Raw genomic sequence first — 18,933 nt, forward strand, 5'->3', positions numbered from 1 at the left:
TAATAAGAATTATTATTATTATTTCACACATTAGATTTTATTATTTTAATTATTATTGTTACTATTACTATATCAAGTTTTACAATTAATAATAATAGTTTTAGGTACATATTATTTTCTTATAAGATTAAGTATTTTATTTGTGTGTATATATATTGTAGACACTAATTTTCGTCCATTCTTTTTAATATATATATATATATATATATATATATATATATATATTATAATTTGCAAACGATTTTTGAAAACATGTATAATATATATAGTTTTCAAAAATATTTTGGAAATGCATATAATATATAGTTTTTAAAATATTTTTGAAAACTATATAGTATATAGTTTTTAAAACATTTTAGAAAGTATATAATATATAGTTTTTAAAATCATTTTGAAAACTTATATAATATATAGTTTTGAAAACATTTTTGAAAACATTTATATGTTATATAGTTTTTAAAAACATTTTTTGAAAATATATATAATATATAGTTTTTAAAACATTTTTGAAAATATTTATATTATATAGTTTTTAAAAAAACATTTTAAAAATATATAATATTTAGTTTTTAAAATATTTTTGAAAATATATATATATATATCATATAGTTTTTAAAATGCTTTTGAAAATATGTATAATATATAGTTTCTAAAAATGTTTAGAAATTTATATATTACATATTTTTTGAAAATATTTATATATATAATTATTATTATTATTTTTATTTATTTTATTTCTTATTATTATTTATACTTTTGTCAGGTCCAAAGTCAAGGTTCGGGTTAAAGCCCAACCAAGCCTAGCCCGCCCAGCAAGCAGGCTCGGTGGGAGGTCCAAATGGAAGTTAGGGTTTTTCAGCATTAGTCCCAGCGCTGTATATCCCACAACTGTCAGATCGAGATGGGATCAACGTTCAACAATGTAAGGCATTTAGGGTTTAATTAACCCTAAAAAAATCATCACGCTGCGGTTAGACCTGGACCGTTAGATCTGACCCAATCCAACGGTCAAGATCAAGTCAAATGTTCCAGAAGCAAGTACGCCACCAACAACAGTCAAGAGACCACGCACCGGTCACCGAGATTTTCGGCTGAGGGGATTGGGACTGACCCATCCCGAAATCCCCGGCCAACCAACCACGAGCGTGTTACCATGATCGTCGGAACGACCACCGGTGGGGGGTATAAATACCCCCACCAACCACTGCCAGGGAGGGATCACCACACAGAACCGAACGAAACCACAGTAAACCAAGGAACCAAAAACAAAATACCATCGCATCAACACGAAACCATAAACATAGTACTAGAGCCACGATCCAGAGCCACGACTAACAAAAATACCACAACAGTGAGCCAACAACTTTACCATTACCGAACCCCAAAAAATACAACAGAGCAACCAAACACAAAACCAACCAAACCCAACTCATACACACAACAAAACCGACACAAAGCAACAAAAAAAGACCACCAAAGCAATAAGGACGCTAGAAGTGGAACGGTCTCGTAAAAAAAGGTAAAAAACCGAAGTCTTTTATGTAGATCTACGCCAGAGGAGGTATCTTTTGGGTGTTTGGGTTTCGGATTTGGGTTGAGGACGTTGAGACGAGTGTTTTGACAGTAATTTTTTCGGTCACCGCCGGCGGTCGGCGTCCCTTCGATGAGGGTTGTAGAGAGAGGCTAGAGAGAACGTTCGTTCTCTCCTTTTAGTGAGAGAAGGGTTATGTGCAAATGAGGGAAGGTGGGATGAGAAAAGCATGTCTTAAATAACAAAAGTGAAACGACGCCGTTTAGCCCTCCGTACGCCCGCGTTTTTAAAACTTTGGGGAATTACAGTTTGGACCTCCATTTTGTAATTATTCCATCTTGGTCCGTTTGATTTAAATTAACTTTGAATTCTTCTTGGATTGATCTTCAAAGCTGATTTTATTTCAATTCAGTTCCTCACTTTTAATTTATGGTTCAATTTTTTCTCTCTCTTTTATTTTATTTATTTAAGTATTAAATTTTTATTTTTATCAGATATATATATATATATATATATATATATATTTAAGTATTAAATTTTTATTTTTATCAGAAAATGGTCGGTGGCGACTCTAACCCAATTCATTCACGTCGAAGCCCAATTCCGGGCCCATCCGAAAGACGGTTCCGACATATATGAATTAGAATCTACTTATATTATGCACAACTTTTTTAGAACTATTAGATTGCTGGAAATCAAAGGATGAGATTAGCTCATTATTTCCCCTAGTGAATATCTTTTTATTTTCTATTATCAATCTCAGTATTTAATTTCTCTTATTCAATGATTTTGAAAACGTGTAAAATTAAAAGAGTTTTACGTAATGTAATTGGAGCTTACCCCTCTATATATATATATATTACGCTTTAGCTTTTTTTATTTATATTTATGTGATGTTTTTTAAATATTATTTTTGAAATAAATATTGCATTTGGGGCTTGCTATAGATGTATTGGGCACAAGTTACTGTGAGTAAGCTGCCTTCTTTTTCATAATAATGGTGAATTAATTTGTTTTTGCCATGTTATCAAAGTTCACATGTAAATGATGGTGTATTTATATAAATTTTGTTATGTTATGTAAGTTGTTTGTATTTTCGACGCGTTAATGTGTTATCGTATTCATTTTATGGTGGTATATATTTTAATTTTATACAAGTAATTCAAAATTTTATCGTCTTTTCATAATTTTCAAAAGTACGGAGACATCTGATGCATTTTCGTCCATTTAAAATGAAGTATTAATAATTATAAGGTTTGAATATAAAATAAGTGTCTAAACTATACCGTTTTTCATCAAAAGGTGACTAAAATATTTTTTTATTCATCTCAATGCCTAATGTCACAAATATTACCATTTTAGGTACTTATACCGTCAACGACGTTAATTTACTCCATTAAGTGACACGTGTTATAGTCTTGGAATTTTGAAAAATTTTATTTTTCCTCCCCTGCATCTATGGCGTTTTCATGGCCAAATGATTGATCAAAGGGTCGGCCGTCACTGTTGGTTAAACGATTGATTATCAAAATTGAGCAAAGGAAATTAAGGGATATTTGAATTTTAGGGATTATAGATTAAAATTTTGAGATTTGAGAATTTTGGGTTTTAAGATAATAGTAAGGGTTGTGGCCGTTCATTGAGTGGTCGACGACATATGAGTGATTAAAGATGAAGGATGGGGAGTAAATGAGATTATAATAAGATATTTTAAGAGTTTGAGGTTTTTTGGTATTTTAAAGAAAAAAACTAGGGCTTTTTCAAAATAAAATATTTTAAATTTTTTAAAATAAAATTTTAAAATTATCAAATTATAACACATGTCACTTAACAAAGTAAATTAATATTGTAGACGGCCCGAACACCTAAAATAATAATGTTTGCAACGTTAAACACTGTGATGAGTTAAAAAATACTTTATGCACTTATTCATGAAAAAACGATATAGTTTGAACACTTATTTTATATATTAAGCCTAAATGTTAATAAATTATTATGAATTGTGATTAATTTGATAGAATATGTAAGTTCTAAAAATTAAAATTATTATTATATCAAGTTACATCACAATTTTCATCAAATCAACAGTCAAATTGAAGGGTGATCAAAATATAAATGAAATGTAAAATTATGTATAATTTAAAAAAATATTTGAGTGATTGAAATATAAACATAAAAATAAATAGGTGATTAAATAGATAATTTATTTAAAATGTTATTAAAAGAATTAAAATTTTGGATTAAATATTAGAAAATAAAATATTCGACACCAAACTATCAAGTCGAATTCTGTATTTTGTTTGGATTTACATAATAAAATTAAAGGTACAGTATATAAATAGTTTCCCAAATTTTAAAATACTTGTATTTTGGTCACTTAATTTTTAAAATTGACAATACAATCATTGAATTTTAGTTCGTTTTCATTTTGATCCCCCGTTACCTACCGTTATTTTTTTAACTCCCCCTTCTTATTTCTTCTTTCTTTTCTTCAAATGAAAAGGCATCTGTACTGTACTCTTATTCTCCAACCCCTTTGGAGATCTCTCGAAAGCCCTCTTTCTCTGTCGACTCGGTAAGTTCGACTCTACTAAACCATGTTTCGTTCCTTCACTCATTCGGCCACAACTCAAGCGAATCAAGGTTCGGCGATTTATGGATTTTTGGGTTTCTTTTGTTTGCAGATTAGTCTATCTTGTGTGTTGGATCATAGGTTGACCGATTTCCTGGGTTCATGAATTTGGTTGATGCTTTGGGTTGTTAGTTGCTTAGTGCTAACGATTTTGTGTTATTGGCCATTTTAAATATCCTAGTTGCATCCTTGCCTTTCATTTGTTAAGCAGATTCGGTTCTCTTTTGACTATCATAATCGGAGTGGGTCTTTGCGTGTGCTTGTGTAATTGTCTTCCTCGACTTGATTTTTTTCTAGGCTGTTTATGTTGTTAAAGTTCTTCCATGTCGTTTTTGGGCATTCCCTTCTCTGTTCTGGTTTTGAGTCGATATGGGCAATCTTTCATTTCAAGCCGTGTTCTGTCTTATCCTGTTATGGCCATTGATGAAGCTTTGAATTTTGAGAGTAAAGTTCATGTGTTTTTGAATTGGGATTAGTGTTTAAAGATGGAGAAGTAGCGCCATGGAGTTTGATGTATTTTGTTTTAGCTGCTATTTTGCTTTCGTTTTGGGGTTTTAGAATTGAGGCCTCGTTTACTCCAGCTGATAATTATTTGATTGCTTCTGGTTCTTCAAGAAATTTTACATTCCGAGGTAGAACTTTTGTCCCTGATTCTGGTCGTTCTTCTTCTTCGTTGAAGAGTGGAACTTCTTTTGTTACTAGCTCCGATTCAATTCATCCGCCTCCGATTTATCAATCGGCTCGAGTTTTCTCCGGCATTGCTTCGTATGAGTTCGATATCCAACGAGAAGGCCATCCATTGAGAAGGACGCCATTGGATCTGGCTTTACTTCCACCCTCTTCCGAAATCGGGGCAGAACTTGTCGATGGACGGTGAGTATGATTCGAGGGTCACGGTGTGATCGGGAGGCGATGTCGGTGATGATGGCAGTGGTGTGAGCCACCGTTAATCGGAGGTGGGGTGAATAGGAAGGGGGAAGAAGAAGAATCACTGAAGAAGAAGGGGAAGTTTAAGGGCAGTTAAGTGTTACGTCGGCAAAAACAAACGGAGGTAATGGTAGGGACAGAAATGAAAACGAACTAAAAGTTTGATGACTGTATTGTAAATTTCAAAAATTGAGTGACCAAAATGCAAGCTCTTTAAAAGCTCAGGGACTATTTATATACTTTACCCTAAAATTAAAATATATTAAAATATAAAATAATTGTTAATGAATTTTATGTTCTTATGTTATTTCTCCAAACCATAACTATGAAATTTTAATTATAGAAATAAAATTAAATTAGGTCTATTTTGTTTAAAAGAAAAAGAAAGTAAAATGCAAATAAGAAGGGACTATTGAGTATCTCCGGAGAAAACGTAACAAAGGAAAAAATTAAAATAAAATAAAATAAAAAAGAACCACACGAGGCTCCTAGAAAATGGCGAAATCCATGGGTGCACCGATTATTGCGTTTTTCTCATACCGATCCCCATCCAAACAACAACCTGCTCTTCCTTCACCGGGGAAAAAACATCGGCATTTTGGTCAGAACCCTTCTCCAAAATGATGGGATTCATTTGATTTTATTCTTTTCTAAGGAATTTTACATTCACCGAACGGAATGGTAGGTTGAAATATGTAAACTTATCAACGGATACATAAATGTATAATTTTACTCTTTTATTTTTAAAAAGAAAAAAAACAAACTTCAACTGCTGCTGCGGATGCCACAGGAAATTGGTGTAGGTTCCCCTGTATGGGTCGAAGTCCCAGAATTGGCTTGGACTGATGGGGTTGTAACTAGTGTTAATGGAAATGAAGTTGAGGTTGAGATTAGAAATGAGAAGAAGGTAAGCAATATATTTATTTATTTATTACATTCTGGTTCAGCCTTAGTTATTGTCAATTGCAACTGATTTTAATAACCCAATCCTTCAATTCCTTCACCATAATGTTGGGCAGGTTACTACAAAGTTATCTAAATTGCATCCCAGGGATATGGAAGCTCCCGCTGGGGGTGTTGATGACATGACTAAGCTATCATACTTGCACGAGCCTGCTGTGCTTTACAATTTGGCCATAAGATACGGAATCCAAGAGATTTATGTATGTTCGGTCTCATTTTTTGGTTTTGAACCATTTAGTACTGCTGTTATGAATTGTATTGATGATACTTTATACCTCGTTGCAGACATACTGCGGGAATATTCTCATTGCTATCAATCCATTCCAAGCTCTCTCACATTTGTATGATCAAAAATTGATGGACAGTTATAAAGGGGCTCAACTAGGGGACCTGAAACCTCATGTTTTTGCTATTACTGATGTTGCATATAGGTAACTAAGCGGTTCTATATTTCATCTGTGTATTGTCTGCAGATCATGGAGCTGGTTCATTCTATATTGTTTAACTTTCAATCAGGGCGATGATTAACGAATGCAAATCCAATTCTATATTGGTCAGTGGTGAAAGTGGAGCAGGTAAGACCGAAACCACCAAATTGATTATGCGCTATCTTGCATATTTGGGTGGCCATACTAGTGCGGAAGGACAGACAGTTGAACGAAAAGTTCTAGAAGTAAGCTGGATGATCTAACTCTATTCTGAACTGAAGTAAGCTAATATTTCAATCTTTATCTTTGGCTTAGAGTCAAGTAAATGCTTGAAGCACACAATTTGAGGACTAAAAAGTTTTGGAGTTGTCATTATGTAATTAATTAAGGCAACAATACACCATAGTTCTCTCGTGTGTTCTTTAGGAGGTGTTAATGCAGATCATAGTTATGGAGTGCAATGACTATATTATAGTGTGCTGTTATCCAAGAGTAGTAGACTTAGCTACGCATAAAAGCACTAGTGTTAATACATTAGTAAATATTTTTGTCTCATATGCTTTGCGCTTTAATTTGTAAGACACATCTATCTCATTACAACCTTTTTAAACATAGGAGATGTACTCATTGGATGATGGAAAATGTCAATCTATCAAAAGTTGTGACAATTTCTCCAATTTCATCAAATGCTTAATATCCTTTGATTTCCTCTTCTAAGTTTATCCAAAAAGACAAATAAAAGATTATATCTAGGATAAGGACTAGAAGTGGAAAAAGGGTATATTTCCTTAAAATTTTAACTCACGTGTCATCCTTAAGATGCTAGCATATAATGGCAGGTTTACCATCACAGGAAAAATCTTGCACTTTAGTGGAGAAACCTAACTGCTCAGAGAGGAGAGAGGAGAGAGGAGAGAATGTGAAATAAGGGGGCTGATGTTGGAATTTAGCAGTAGTTTGCAAGTCACTAAAATTATAGAAAAAGAAAGTGTTTGAACAGTTGCTCTGGAGACAGTACATTATGACATGGTTGACAAACAATATAGAATCCAAATCAAATGCAGCAGCATAAAATATGGTCACTTTCTTGAAATCAGATGGGTAACTGCATAGATCTTGAAAATTATTCATTTTGCGACAAATTTACTGTTTTCAAATTTGTTTTGTTACATCTTTGCCTGTTCTTCTAATTTCTATGAAAATCTGTTTTTACAATTGACACATTCTGGATATGTAACAAACTACCTGCAAATGGAGTCAGATGCCAAAAAGTATGAGGAAATTTAACTTGCATGTAATCATTTTTCATTCAAAATTTTGTTTTTAGACAAATCAAGAGACCTTAAATGTTCCTTTCCCTTCATATAATTAAAATTTGAAATTATTATAGATAAGAGTTCCTTGTTCTTTTTAATATGTAATTTTATCTAGTTCTGAATGTTATGCACTAAATGTCTCGATGCAGTCAAACCCTGTTCTTGAAGCATTTGGAAATGCAAAAACTGTCAGGAATAACAATTCAAGGTGAGAAAATTGTCTCGTTTGAAGAGTTTCTAGTAATTTGGGTGGTCTTTCTACCTAAACTTTTAAGTTCCTTTTATTGGTTTCTGCCAAAGACTAACTTCCTAATTTCATCTAATGCTACTTGTACATAATTATTCATTTGTTCCGTTACAGTTTTAATTTTGTTATCCTTTTTGGTTCAAGCTGCTAAAAGTAAAAAGATTGTTAAAATGGATTTACTTCTGTAGTATCATCTTGTTTAAATCACTACATTTGAAGTTCTTTACAAAGCCTAGTGCTTCTTTAGAGAGTCAACCTTAAAAAAAATTAGCTCTCCTCTCCTTAAGTGAAAATTGTTTCTTCTGATAAGAGCAATTTGTGATAGTTCAAATTTCAATGATCACTTTTTCAGTCATGTCATTTGTGTAGTTTCTGACATTCTCTTCATTCTGTTGTCACAGTCGTTTTGGAAAATTTGTTGAGATTCAATTTGATAGACGTGGACAAATATCAGGGGCAGCCATTAGAACCTATCTCCTAGAAAAATCTCGTGTTTGCCAAATTTCAGATCCTGAAAGGAACTACCACTGTTTTTATCTTCTTTGCGCTGCTCCACCGGAGGTTTATATTTACCCTGATTCTACATTATTTATTGCATAGCCCTTTAATGATTTTCATGAATCTTTATCATAGCATTCCATCTGACCAGTTTTTTAAGTCTTGTCAGGAGATTGAGAGGTATAAGTTGGGAGATCCTACGACGTTTCATTACCTTAACCAATCTAGTTGTTATCAACTGGTTGGTGTAGATGATGCCCAAGATTATCTTAAAACCAAGAAAGCTATGGATATTGTTGGGATGACTGAGAGCGAACAGGTCTCCTGCCTGCTATATACCTCTGATGTATTTAGCTGCTTGTGTACATTATGTAGCCGGACTGGGAATAATATCTCTTTCTCTTTATCAGGAAGCAATTTTCAGAATTGTAGCTGCAATTCTTCATCTTGGCAATATTGCATTTGCTAAGGAAGAAGAAGAAGATTCATCCGTGTTAGAGGACGACAAAGCCAAATTTCATCTTCAAATGACAGCAGACCTACTCATGTATGGCTATATCATAGGTTCTCTCTTGGCTTGATGTTTCCTTTCCTTTCCGTGCCTCTGTATTTGCAGATCCACTGATCCTCATTACAGGTGTGATCTTGAAGCATTGGAATCTGCACTATGTAAGCGAAATGTGGTTACCCCAGAAGAAGTTATCAAAAAAAGCCTCGATCCACATGGTGCAGCAGTTAGCAGGGATGGTTTAGCAAAGACATTATATTCACGTTTGTTTGATTGGTAAGATGCTGACTTCTGAAGCATTTATGCAGTTCTGTAACTCATTTTAAACTGGATGGATTTCTTATCAATGGCTCATTTGTGTTATATCCAGGCTGGTTAAGAAAATAAACGTTTCCATTGGGCAAGATACTGACTCAAAGTGTCTCATTGGAGTCCTTGACATTTATGGTTTTGAAAGTTTTAAAACTAGCAGGTATTGCTTATGGGCACCGGTGTTATTTGTACTCATATGGGTGTGAAAAATAAAAACTTCGTAAATTGCACCATTGATAATCTTTTGTCATTAGCTCTAGCTGAAATTATTATTCATATTAAGTTACCTGTATCAGAAACAATCTTTATATATATATAAATATTTGATTACCCCCTCCTCCAATAAAAGGTTATTAACCAGTTATGATCTTGCAAAAAGGCAGGATCCTAAGTAGTAGGTTGGATTCATTGGAAATATTTTTAGCGCCCACTGGATTTGCTTAAGAGTGGCCATTTTCAAAGACAAGCTGGTATATTTTTATTTTGGGATGCTTGTGAATCTAATGCATTTACCATCTTACCAAATGATGGTCCCTTCTTACCAAATTGAGTAGCGAAATTTTAAACCATTTACTTTTCTCTAAACCTCCAAGGTTAACAGCTATCTACCAATAATGCATGGATATAAGATGGACTATCAAGAATTCATTTGAAAACCTCCTTTATCCTTTTTTTTCTGATGTGAAGTTTCTTTAGTGATGGGGTAAGGAAGTTAGGCATAGACCTTCTTATACTAAGTTGTTTATTCAAGCATCTTAGCATTTTGAAAACAATGGATTGGTGTTGTTTTTTTTATAAGAATTTCAGGCCTCATTAAAAACCCCCTTCTTGATTAATGGAGCTTTTAGGAAAGCTCCTTAATCAGAGGAAGGAGGAAAAGAGTGCCTTAGTATTTTATTAATCATAGGCAAAGTACATAAGATACAACCAGAAGACATACTTAACAGTACCTTAACTATTACAGAACAAAAAATCAAAAACACCAAAACGACCTGACCATCCTTAAACAACAAAACTATCTCATCCCCAAACCCTCAATAGGCCACCACAAACCTACTGAACAACCTCTAAAGTAACAAAATTAATCATCAATCCCCTTTTTAGTCAGAGTATCAGCCTCACAATTGCAGCTCCTTGGTACGTGTCTAACAATAATCTCCCTTTCCGAGACTAGGGAAACAATTTTCTCAATCATCGAACTAAAAAATTGAGGAGATGTAGTCGGCAGCAAAATCCAATCCACTGCTGATTTACAATCACTCTCAATTATTAACCTTCCCTTCATCGCCCACTCCGACGAGAGAAAGAAATCAATGCCTTTCTAAATGGCTTTCAGTTCCGCGAGTGGAGGTGGACCTGGACCAACAACATTCGAGAAAGACCCTATAATTTAACTTCTCGAATCTCTTAAAATGCCTCCAATTCCCCCAGCAGCCCGTCCCTACTGACTGCCCCATCAACATTAACTTTAAAAAAATGTAGTGGTGGAGGAAGCCAACCCTGAACCTTCATCCTTTTGAGGACCTTAGTTTGATGCTTGTCTGCAAGAGTAGGGTCCCCCACAAGGGAGTCTACCTGAATAATGACATTCGGGTGCTTAGCCAGAAACCATTTAGCTAATCTAAATCTGCAAATAAAGAAAAGAGTAGAACTGTCCAGTTTCCAATTATCAAAGACCACCGAGTTTCTAGCCTTCCATAATGACCATAGAACAACTCCCGGTATAAAACTCCATATTTGAGATTTTGGCCTCATGTCATACCAAGAACACATCAAAGAGAGTGGATCTTTAGGCAAGACTGACGAGATTTCCCATAACCTCAAAAACTGCTCCATAGGTCCCCTGCAACCGAGCACGAGATGAACAGATGCTTTGAACAAAACGGACAAGTGACCATCTCCAATGTAACACCCCTTCTTATCAACTCCGTTCTAACCGCCAATCTTTGATGTGAGACCTGCCACAGAAAAGTTTCGACTCTTGGAGGAGCCAATCCTGACCAAATGAACCTTTTCCAATTAATCATACCCCCTGAATTGGTAGAAAGAGTCAACCTACATGCTTTAGCGGTGAACAGCCCATCTCCCTTCCCCGACCAAGACAAAAAATCATCCACCGAATCAGTCAGAACAACATTCTCCAATAATGACATTAATTGAATCCAGTAATCTAGTTCCCAATCACATAAATTCCTTCTCGTTCTAATGTTCCAGACCCATCTATTGCTCAGTAGACAACCAAACTCTGAAACTTTTCACCACTTGTTATTAGAAAGAACGTACCAAAGAAATGTGTTCTTTTTTGTAGTAAAAAAAGACACAATATGTATTTGCAGTTGGTTTTTTGTTAAGTGTGATTGTGTAAATATAAAATAAACTATAGATACTTGTGTGAGTTTTAGAGAAACTAAACTCTTTTGAATTTTTATTTTCTTCTCACTTCATTTATAAAGTAAAATCTGCTCTTACTTGTAGAAATCTGCAACAAAAAATCTAACAAACTAATTCAAATTTAAAATTTAAAAACTTAACCTAACAACTTAATACTTGGTGATTTTTAACTGACATAATCAATAACCAACACTCCCCCTCAAGCTGGGGAGTATACATTGTAGAGCCCCAGCTTAGATGTAAGCTCATCAAAGGTGGTTCTTGGAAGTGCCTTGGTGAGTATATCAACTAGCTGTTGGTGAGTAGAAATCTAGTTAAGTTTGATAGTCCCATTTGTAACCTTCTCTGAAATGAAATCGCGATCTATCTCCATATGCTTCGTCCTATCATGATGCACCAGATTCTTTGCAATATTGATTGTCGATGATTATCACAATTGAGGTTAAAGCTAGTGTCATGATTCAACTGCAATTCTACTAACAATCGTTGTATCCAAATTCCTTCACAAAGCCCTTGAGTCAAGGCTCGAAACTCAAGTTTCTACACTGCTCCTTGAGACCACATTCTGTTTTTTTACTTCTCCATGTCACTAAGTTTCCCCAGACACGAGCACAATACCTTGTTGTTGACCTCCTGGATTTGAGTTCACTAGCTCAACTTGCATCTATGAAGACTTCAACCTTTCTGCTTGAGTTTTTCGCAAAAAAGCATTCCATGACCAGGGGTCATTTTCAAGTATTTTAAGATCCTGATTACTGTCTCTAGATGTTCCTTTTTAGGATCACTCAGAAATTGGCTTACGATGCTCACCGAGAAAGCAATATCCGACCTTGTAAGAGATAGATAAATGAGCTTGCCTACTAATCTCTGATAGTGTCCCTTGTCGATTGGAGAACCACCACCATCAGTTCTGGACTTTAGGTTGTACACCATGTATGTCTGAGTAGGCTTGCAGCCCATCATATCAGTTTCAGATAACAAATCCAAAACATACTTTCTTTGATTTATTACAATGCCACTACTTGTTCTAGCCACTTCTATACCCAGGAAATACCTTAAGGAACCAAGGTCCTTAGTTTCAAATTCCTTTGCTAAGAAATTCTTCAACCTCGAAATTTCAGAAGAATCATCACCAGTGATGATTATATCAACATAGACTATTAGAATAACCTTCTTGTTCCCGAAAGTTGTTTTAACAAACCGAGTGTGATCAGCCTGGCACTAACGAAAGTCGAAGTGTAAAACAACTTTGGTAAACCTCTCAAACTAAGTACGTGGCGACTACTTAAGGCCGTATAAAGACTTTAGAAGTTTGCAAACTTGTCCCGAATTAGAAGTCGAATATAAGCCAGGTGGTTTCTGCATATACACTTCCTCCTCCAAAGTACCATTGAGGAAAGCGTTTTTAACATCGAGCTGATGAAGTGGTCAGTCTAAATATGCAGCAAGAGACAACAATATGCGAATGGTGTTGAGATTTGCAACTAGGGCAAAAGTTTATTGATAATCAATCCCGTAAGACTGAGTGAACCCTCTTGTCACCAACCTAGCCTTGAATCGTTCAATACTTCCATTCGCATTATATTTAATTGTGATATTCACTTGAAACTTACAACTTTTTTCCCGGAAGGTAAATCAATCATAATCCAAGTCTTGTTTGCCTCGAATGCCTTAATCTTCTTCAATAACCTTTCTCCACCTAGAGTCCTTTAAGGACTCATCAATAGTTTTAGGAATGAAGCAAGTATCAACCTTGACTGTAAAGGCCTTGAATGTCGACATAAGCCTATCATATGCCACATATTTCTAAATTGGGTGTTGAGTACAATTCCTGACACCTTTCCTTTGAGCAATAGGTAAGTCAGAAGAATCAATTAAAAGAGCAATAGTTGTGTCATTCAAAGTTGTCATACCTTCATCATTTAAAAAAGGAATAGCCAAGGAAAACACACTTTTTTTTTTGATAGAAGATTAGGCCTCATTAAAAACCCCCCTTTTTCAACCTTCATGTTATAAAAGTAACATGAAGGACAAGGAAAGGAGGAAAAGAGTGCCTAGAATTTATTAGATGAAACAGAGTACAACAAAGGCAGACCCTAAACATCTACAAACACCACCAGAAATTACATAAAACTTAAACACAACAGCTAAACATAGGAAATAAAATTATCTACTCCTCAATACAAGAAGACAGAAACCATTACATCACCCTATCCCATCCTTAGCTAATTTGTCAGCTTCCCAATTTGCAGCCCTCAAAATATGCTTGATAATGATATCCTTCCCTGCCATAAGAGAGACTATCTCCTTCACCAGTACTTGAAACATAGGAGTGCATAAATCCGGATTCTTGATCCACTTTAGGGCATTACTTGAATCAGATTCAAGAATAAACCTCCGATTAGGGACAAAACTTAAATCTTCCAGAAGACATAACCCCCTCTTAATCGCCAATAATTCTGCGAAGATAGAAGGACCACCCCCAACTCTTTCTGAAAACCATTGAAGCAACACACCTTTACTGTCCCGAATCAAACCACCAATGCCTCCCTTATCCCAACCCTTTACCATCGCTCCATCAACATTGATCTTTAAGAACCCATCCGGAGGAGAAACCCAGCAAATTGGTTTAGAGATGCCATTTCCTTGTCTTCCCACCAAATCCGCAAGTTTTAAATCTCCCACAAGAGAGTCTAAAGGAATATTCACATCCTTGAACTTTGCAACAAACCAGGAAGCTATTCTAAAACAGACAATAAAGAACAGTCTCACCACATCCAGCTTAACTTTATGAAAAATAACCTCGTTTTTGCATTTCCACACTGACCACATCAACGCCCCTGGAATAAATTTCCATATCAAAGAATTCGGAAGTAAATCATCCCACAAATTTAAAAAGTCCATGATATTCTTTGGAATCACAAAGGAAAAATTCCAAATATTCAATAATCTGGCCCACAGAGCCCATACTACCTCGCAATGCAAAAATAGATGTGAAACTGATTCCATTTCCCTACCACACAGAGAGCATAAAGGATCATCAATCCCTACCACTCCTCGCTTCAGTAATTCCTCCTTCACCGCCACTCTCTGGTGAGCATTGCCATACAAATGTCTCCACCCGTGGAGGAGCAATCCCTGCCCAAATATGTCTCTCCCAGATCTCCATCTTCTGCTGACTACCATCTTGATCAAGGAAAATGTTGATACAAGATTTAGCTGAAAAACAGCCCTCACCATTCCCTGACCAAATCCAACAGTCTTCCTCACATGGCGATATTGAGATATTGTTCAACATAGAAATCAATTGCAACAGCTGTTCAACCTCCCAATCCGCCAAATTTCGCCTCATTTGAATGTCCCGCACCCAACCAGCGCCATTATTCACCCTAAACTCCATCACCTTACTCGATTTGTTGCTCGAAAGAACATAGAGTCTAGGAAACTGTATTTTCAAAGGTACTTCACCCAACCATACATCGTTCCAGAACTGCACATAATTCTCCTTCCCTGTCTTCAAACGCATATTCCTCCTAATACAATCCCCAAAACCATCATCGAAAAAGAAATTTTTAACCACACCTCTCCAAATCCATGATGCACGGCCTGGCCACGAATTCCCCATCATTATGCATTTCGGATCCAAGTTATAAACACCACATACCACCCTCTTCCACCAAGACTCTTTCTCTGATGCAAACTTCCAAACCCATTTCCCCAATAATGCTCTGTTCAAGATTAATAAATTCGGGACCCCTAAACCCCCCAATCTTTTAGGTTTACTAACCGAACTCCAATTTAACCAGTGGATATTTTTTTTATCCGCTGCACCCCCCCAATAAAATGAAGCCATGATAGAATTTAGTTTCTTTAGCACATAAACTGGAATTTTGAAAATGGAAAGAAAATACACAGGGAGCGAGCACAACACTGACTTAACCAACACCACCCTTCCTGCAAGCGACAGGGAATTAGACTTCCAACCGCTCAACTTAGCATGAAATCTCTCAACTATTGGCTCCCACATGGCAGCCGAATTTCTCTTATAGCCCAAGGGTAAACCTAGATACTCTGATGGGAAACTTCCTACCGAACAACCAATATCATTCGCCCAAGTAGCTAACGCCCCATCCTCAACATTGATACCATAAATTCTGCTCTTGACTTATTAATCTTCAACCCCACCAGTAACTCATATATTAATAACACTCATCTGACATTCCTCAAATCACGAATAGAGCCTTTACTGAAAATTATAAGGTCATCCGCAAATTGCAAATGCGAAAGCTTAAATGCCCTATCATGAACACCTACATCGAAACCTGAAAACAGTCCTATGTCAACTGCTTTTGTAAGTTGATTATAGACTTTTGCATCCAAATCGATTCTTTTTTTTTGTAGCTCCCATAATTCTCTATTTGCTTCGACAATAGATTGCATAGACACCATGGGAAGTCCTTTTTGCAAGTCCATTTCCATATCATGAATTTCTCTCTCCAATGTTTTGATTTTTCTTGGCAACTGAAGATAATCTCTCCTCGACCATCTCTTTGCCACATCCTTCACCCGATTAAGAACTTTGGATATGGACATCGGGTTCGCCCCTTTGCAGAATTTACACAACTCTGTTTTCATCATCTCATTAAACCCCTCTTCCTCCAACACATAATTAAACAACCGAAACGGTTTCGGCCCCCAATTATATTCCTTATTCTCCAACAAAATGATATTGTGATCAGAGACAGACCTTGGAAGCAAGGTTTGGCCTAATTTTGGAAAAGACGAAAAATATGAATGATCAACCAAAAACTGATCCAACCTCTCAAAAGTTGGAACTTCCCTATTGTTACACCACGTAAAACGACCTCCAAATAACGGCAAATCCATCAAATTCGCCTGACTAACAAACTCTCTGAAACTGTTCATAGTTACCGGATTCACTGCTCCTCTATCTTTCTCTTCCTGAGTCAATACTGCATTGAAATCTCCTCCTAAACACACTGGACAATCAAGCTGTTCCAAAAAAGATGATAACTCCCTAAAAAACTGCTCCTTGTCTGCATCAACACTTGGACCGTAGACATTAATAAAACAATAAATTCTTGAATCTCCTTCCAATAACCCTTTTAATGCCACAAATCTGTTGTGGATGACTTCTTCCTTTACCACAAAATCCTTTTGATTCCACAAAGTAATTAAACCACCAGCAGAACCCACAGCAGGAACTACTACTGCACCAGTGAGTATTTTACCCCCCATTTTCCTTACTAACAAAGGACTTACAACTTCCAGTTTAGATTCTTGTAAAAATAAAATTGTAGGCTTTTTCTCCTCAACAAACCTCCTAATTGCTCGAGCTTTCACCCTTCTACCCAAACCCCTAACATTCCAACACATTATGGACCACTCTACCATCAAAATCATACCATAACCTTAAATCCCTATTCCTACTACCCACCATCAATCATCCTTCTCCTTTACCATAGGACCTACTTTAGTCAAGAAATCTATCTCCCCTCCTTTAAATTTAACCCCCAATAATTTAGAGACATTCCAACATTCCAAAGCTTCTGTCCTCCCCTGTTTATTCTTATTTGAAACAAAATCCGACCCCTTACCACTGCAACTATTAACTTCCCCCCTCCTAGCATACACATTCTTATACAAACCTCTTACAGCTTTACTAACTGAAGCACTCCTCCCAATAGGGCACCTCTGGGCCAATGAAACAGACCCATTCTGCATACCAGAATCATCTTGTATACCATATGTAAAATCTGCAGACTTAACCCCATTTCGATTTGATCTTGGACTCCTCTGCTCAGGCCCAAACACTTTTCTCCTTCCCATGCTGGAAATAAGCCCATCGTCTTTGACCACTTTATCTTGTCCCGAGGTAACATCTCCCAAGCTCTGCACCCTTTTTCTTCCTGCAGAAAAAACCCCTGACACTTGCTGTTGACTATGAACCTCACCTAGTACTGTCCCCTCAGAACAAAAGTCATCTCCTAGGATATTATTGACTTCTACCTTTTCATTCAAATTGCCATCGGTAAGCGTGACACCTCCATTTGTAGCATTCCTAACCCATGCTTCAACACTGTTCTGAGCGTCTGTCAACATTTTGAAATTCAACTGCTCCTGCAGACCCTCCCGGTCATCCCCTTGATTCCCTTCCGACGAGGTCTCCTCCCAAGGATCAATTGTTCCCTCCACATAACCCTCTTCATCCACTCCTTCTTCTATCACAGGAAAGAAATCCTCACTGCCAACCACTTTAATCTTAATAATAAAAGGCCTTCCATAAGTGTTAATGGTGACCTGGGACGGGATATCAAACGGACTCTCAACCCTTAACAACATATGAGCCACCCTGCAATCCAGTTTTTGAGTTGTATGCTCCTGGATCTTCACTAATTTACCCCATCTCGATGCCAAACTTGTAAAGAAAGAACCTGTCCAGCAATTTAACGGTACACCTATCATAGAAACTGCACAATAAGGTAATGGGACACACTTCTCTTCCATAACAGGCTCCAACCTTTCAAACCAAAAGGACAAAGCCTCCCACTTGGTTTCCACCGCTGCATCTTTCTCCTCCACTGACCGGAAGACTATCAAACAAGCATTTTTTGCATAGCCCCACCTTACCACCTTGACATTGATTCCCTCACTCCTTAAAGCCCTTTGAACAAACTCAACTTCAAAAATCGCTTTACAAATACCTATTAAAGACGATCTCAACCATATTCTTTCCTCCATAGGAATAAAGACTTCCAAAGGCTTCTTCTCCTCCCTCTTATCTCCAGATCTGATTACATGCTGACCCTCAACATTTCTTACTCCCGCTATCGTCTCCTTATATGTTCTGCCATCACGAAACTTGTTCAACAGCTCCTTCTTCCCAACATCAACATCTTGACATAATGGACTTTTCCTTTTGGAAACCTCCACACATGCATCTCCAGGCCACGCTACACTATTGCACTTAAGGTTCCCTGGAAAACTGCTATTCTAATATTTTGCAGTCGAAACCACTATTCTCCTCCCATCTACCATGACATTATTCATCTTACTCATTGCATTCAGTAAATCCTCCTTGCTTGCAAAGTGCACAAAGGCAAACGTTTTATCTTTATAGTTAGGTCTCCTATTAATGAATGGAATGAACACCTTAACC

General features: G+C 36.3%; 1 protein-coding gene across 1 annotated transcript in view; it reads left to right on the forward strand.

The window, feature by feature from the left end:
* Positions 1–5,871: 5,871 nt before the first annotated feature.
* LOC120154046 (myosin-16-like) overlaps positions 5,872–18,933 on the forward strand; it is a 29,642-nt gene continuing 16,580 nt past the window's right edge. The window contains exons 1-10 of the mRNA XM_039165903.1: positions 5,872–5,997; positions 6,110–6,253; positions 6,339–6,484; positions 6,570–6,726; positions 7,947–8,005; positions 8,446–8,605; positions 8,712–8,861; positions 8,953–9,089; positions 9,180–9,326; positions 9,421–9,522. Coding sequence (XP_039021834.1) covers positions 5,872–5,997; positions 6,110–6,253; positions 6,339–6,484; positions 6,570–6,726; positions 7,947–8,005; positions 8,446–8,605; positions 8,712–8,861; positions 8,953–9,089; positions 9,180–9,326; positions 9,421–9,522 — 1,328 coding nt within the window. The remainder of the gene's footprint in view (positions 5,998–6,109; positions 6,254–6,338; positions 6,485–6,569; positions 6,727–7,946; positions 8,006–8,445; positions 8,606–8,711; positions 8,862–8,952; positions 9,090–9,179; positions 9,327–9,420; positions 9,523–18,933) is intronic.

The sequence above is a fragment of the Hibiscus syriacus genome, unplaced genomic scaffold (genome assembly GCF_006381635.1).
Source record: "Hibiscus syriacus cultivar Baekdansim isolate YM2019G1 unplaced genomic scaffold, ASM638163v2 tig00111105_pilon, whole genome shotgun sequence".
NCBI classification, from domain to species: Eukaryota; Viridiplantae; Streptophyta; class Magnoliopsida; order Malvales; family Malvaceae; genus Hibiscus; species Hibiscus syriacus.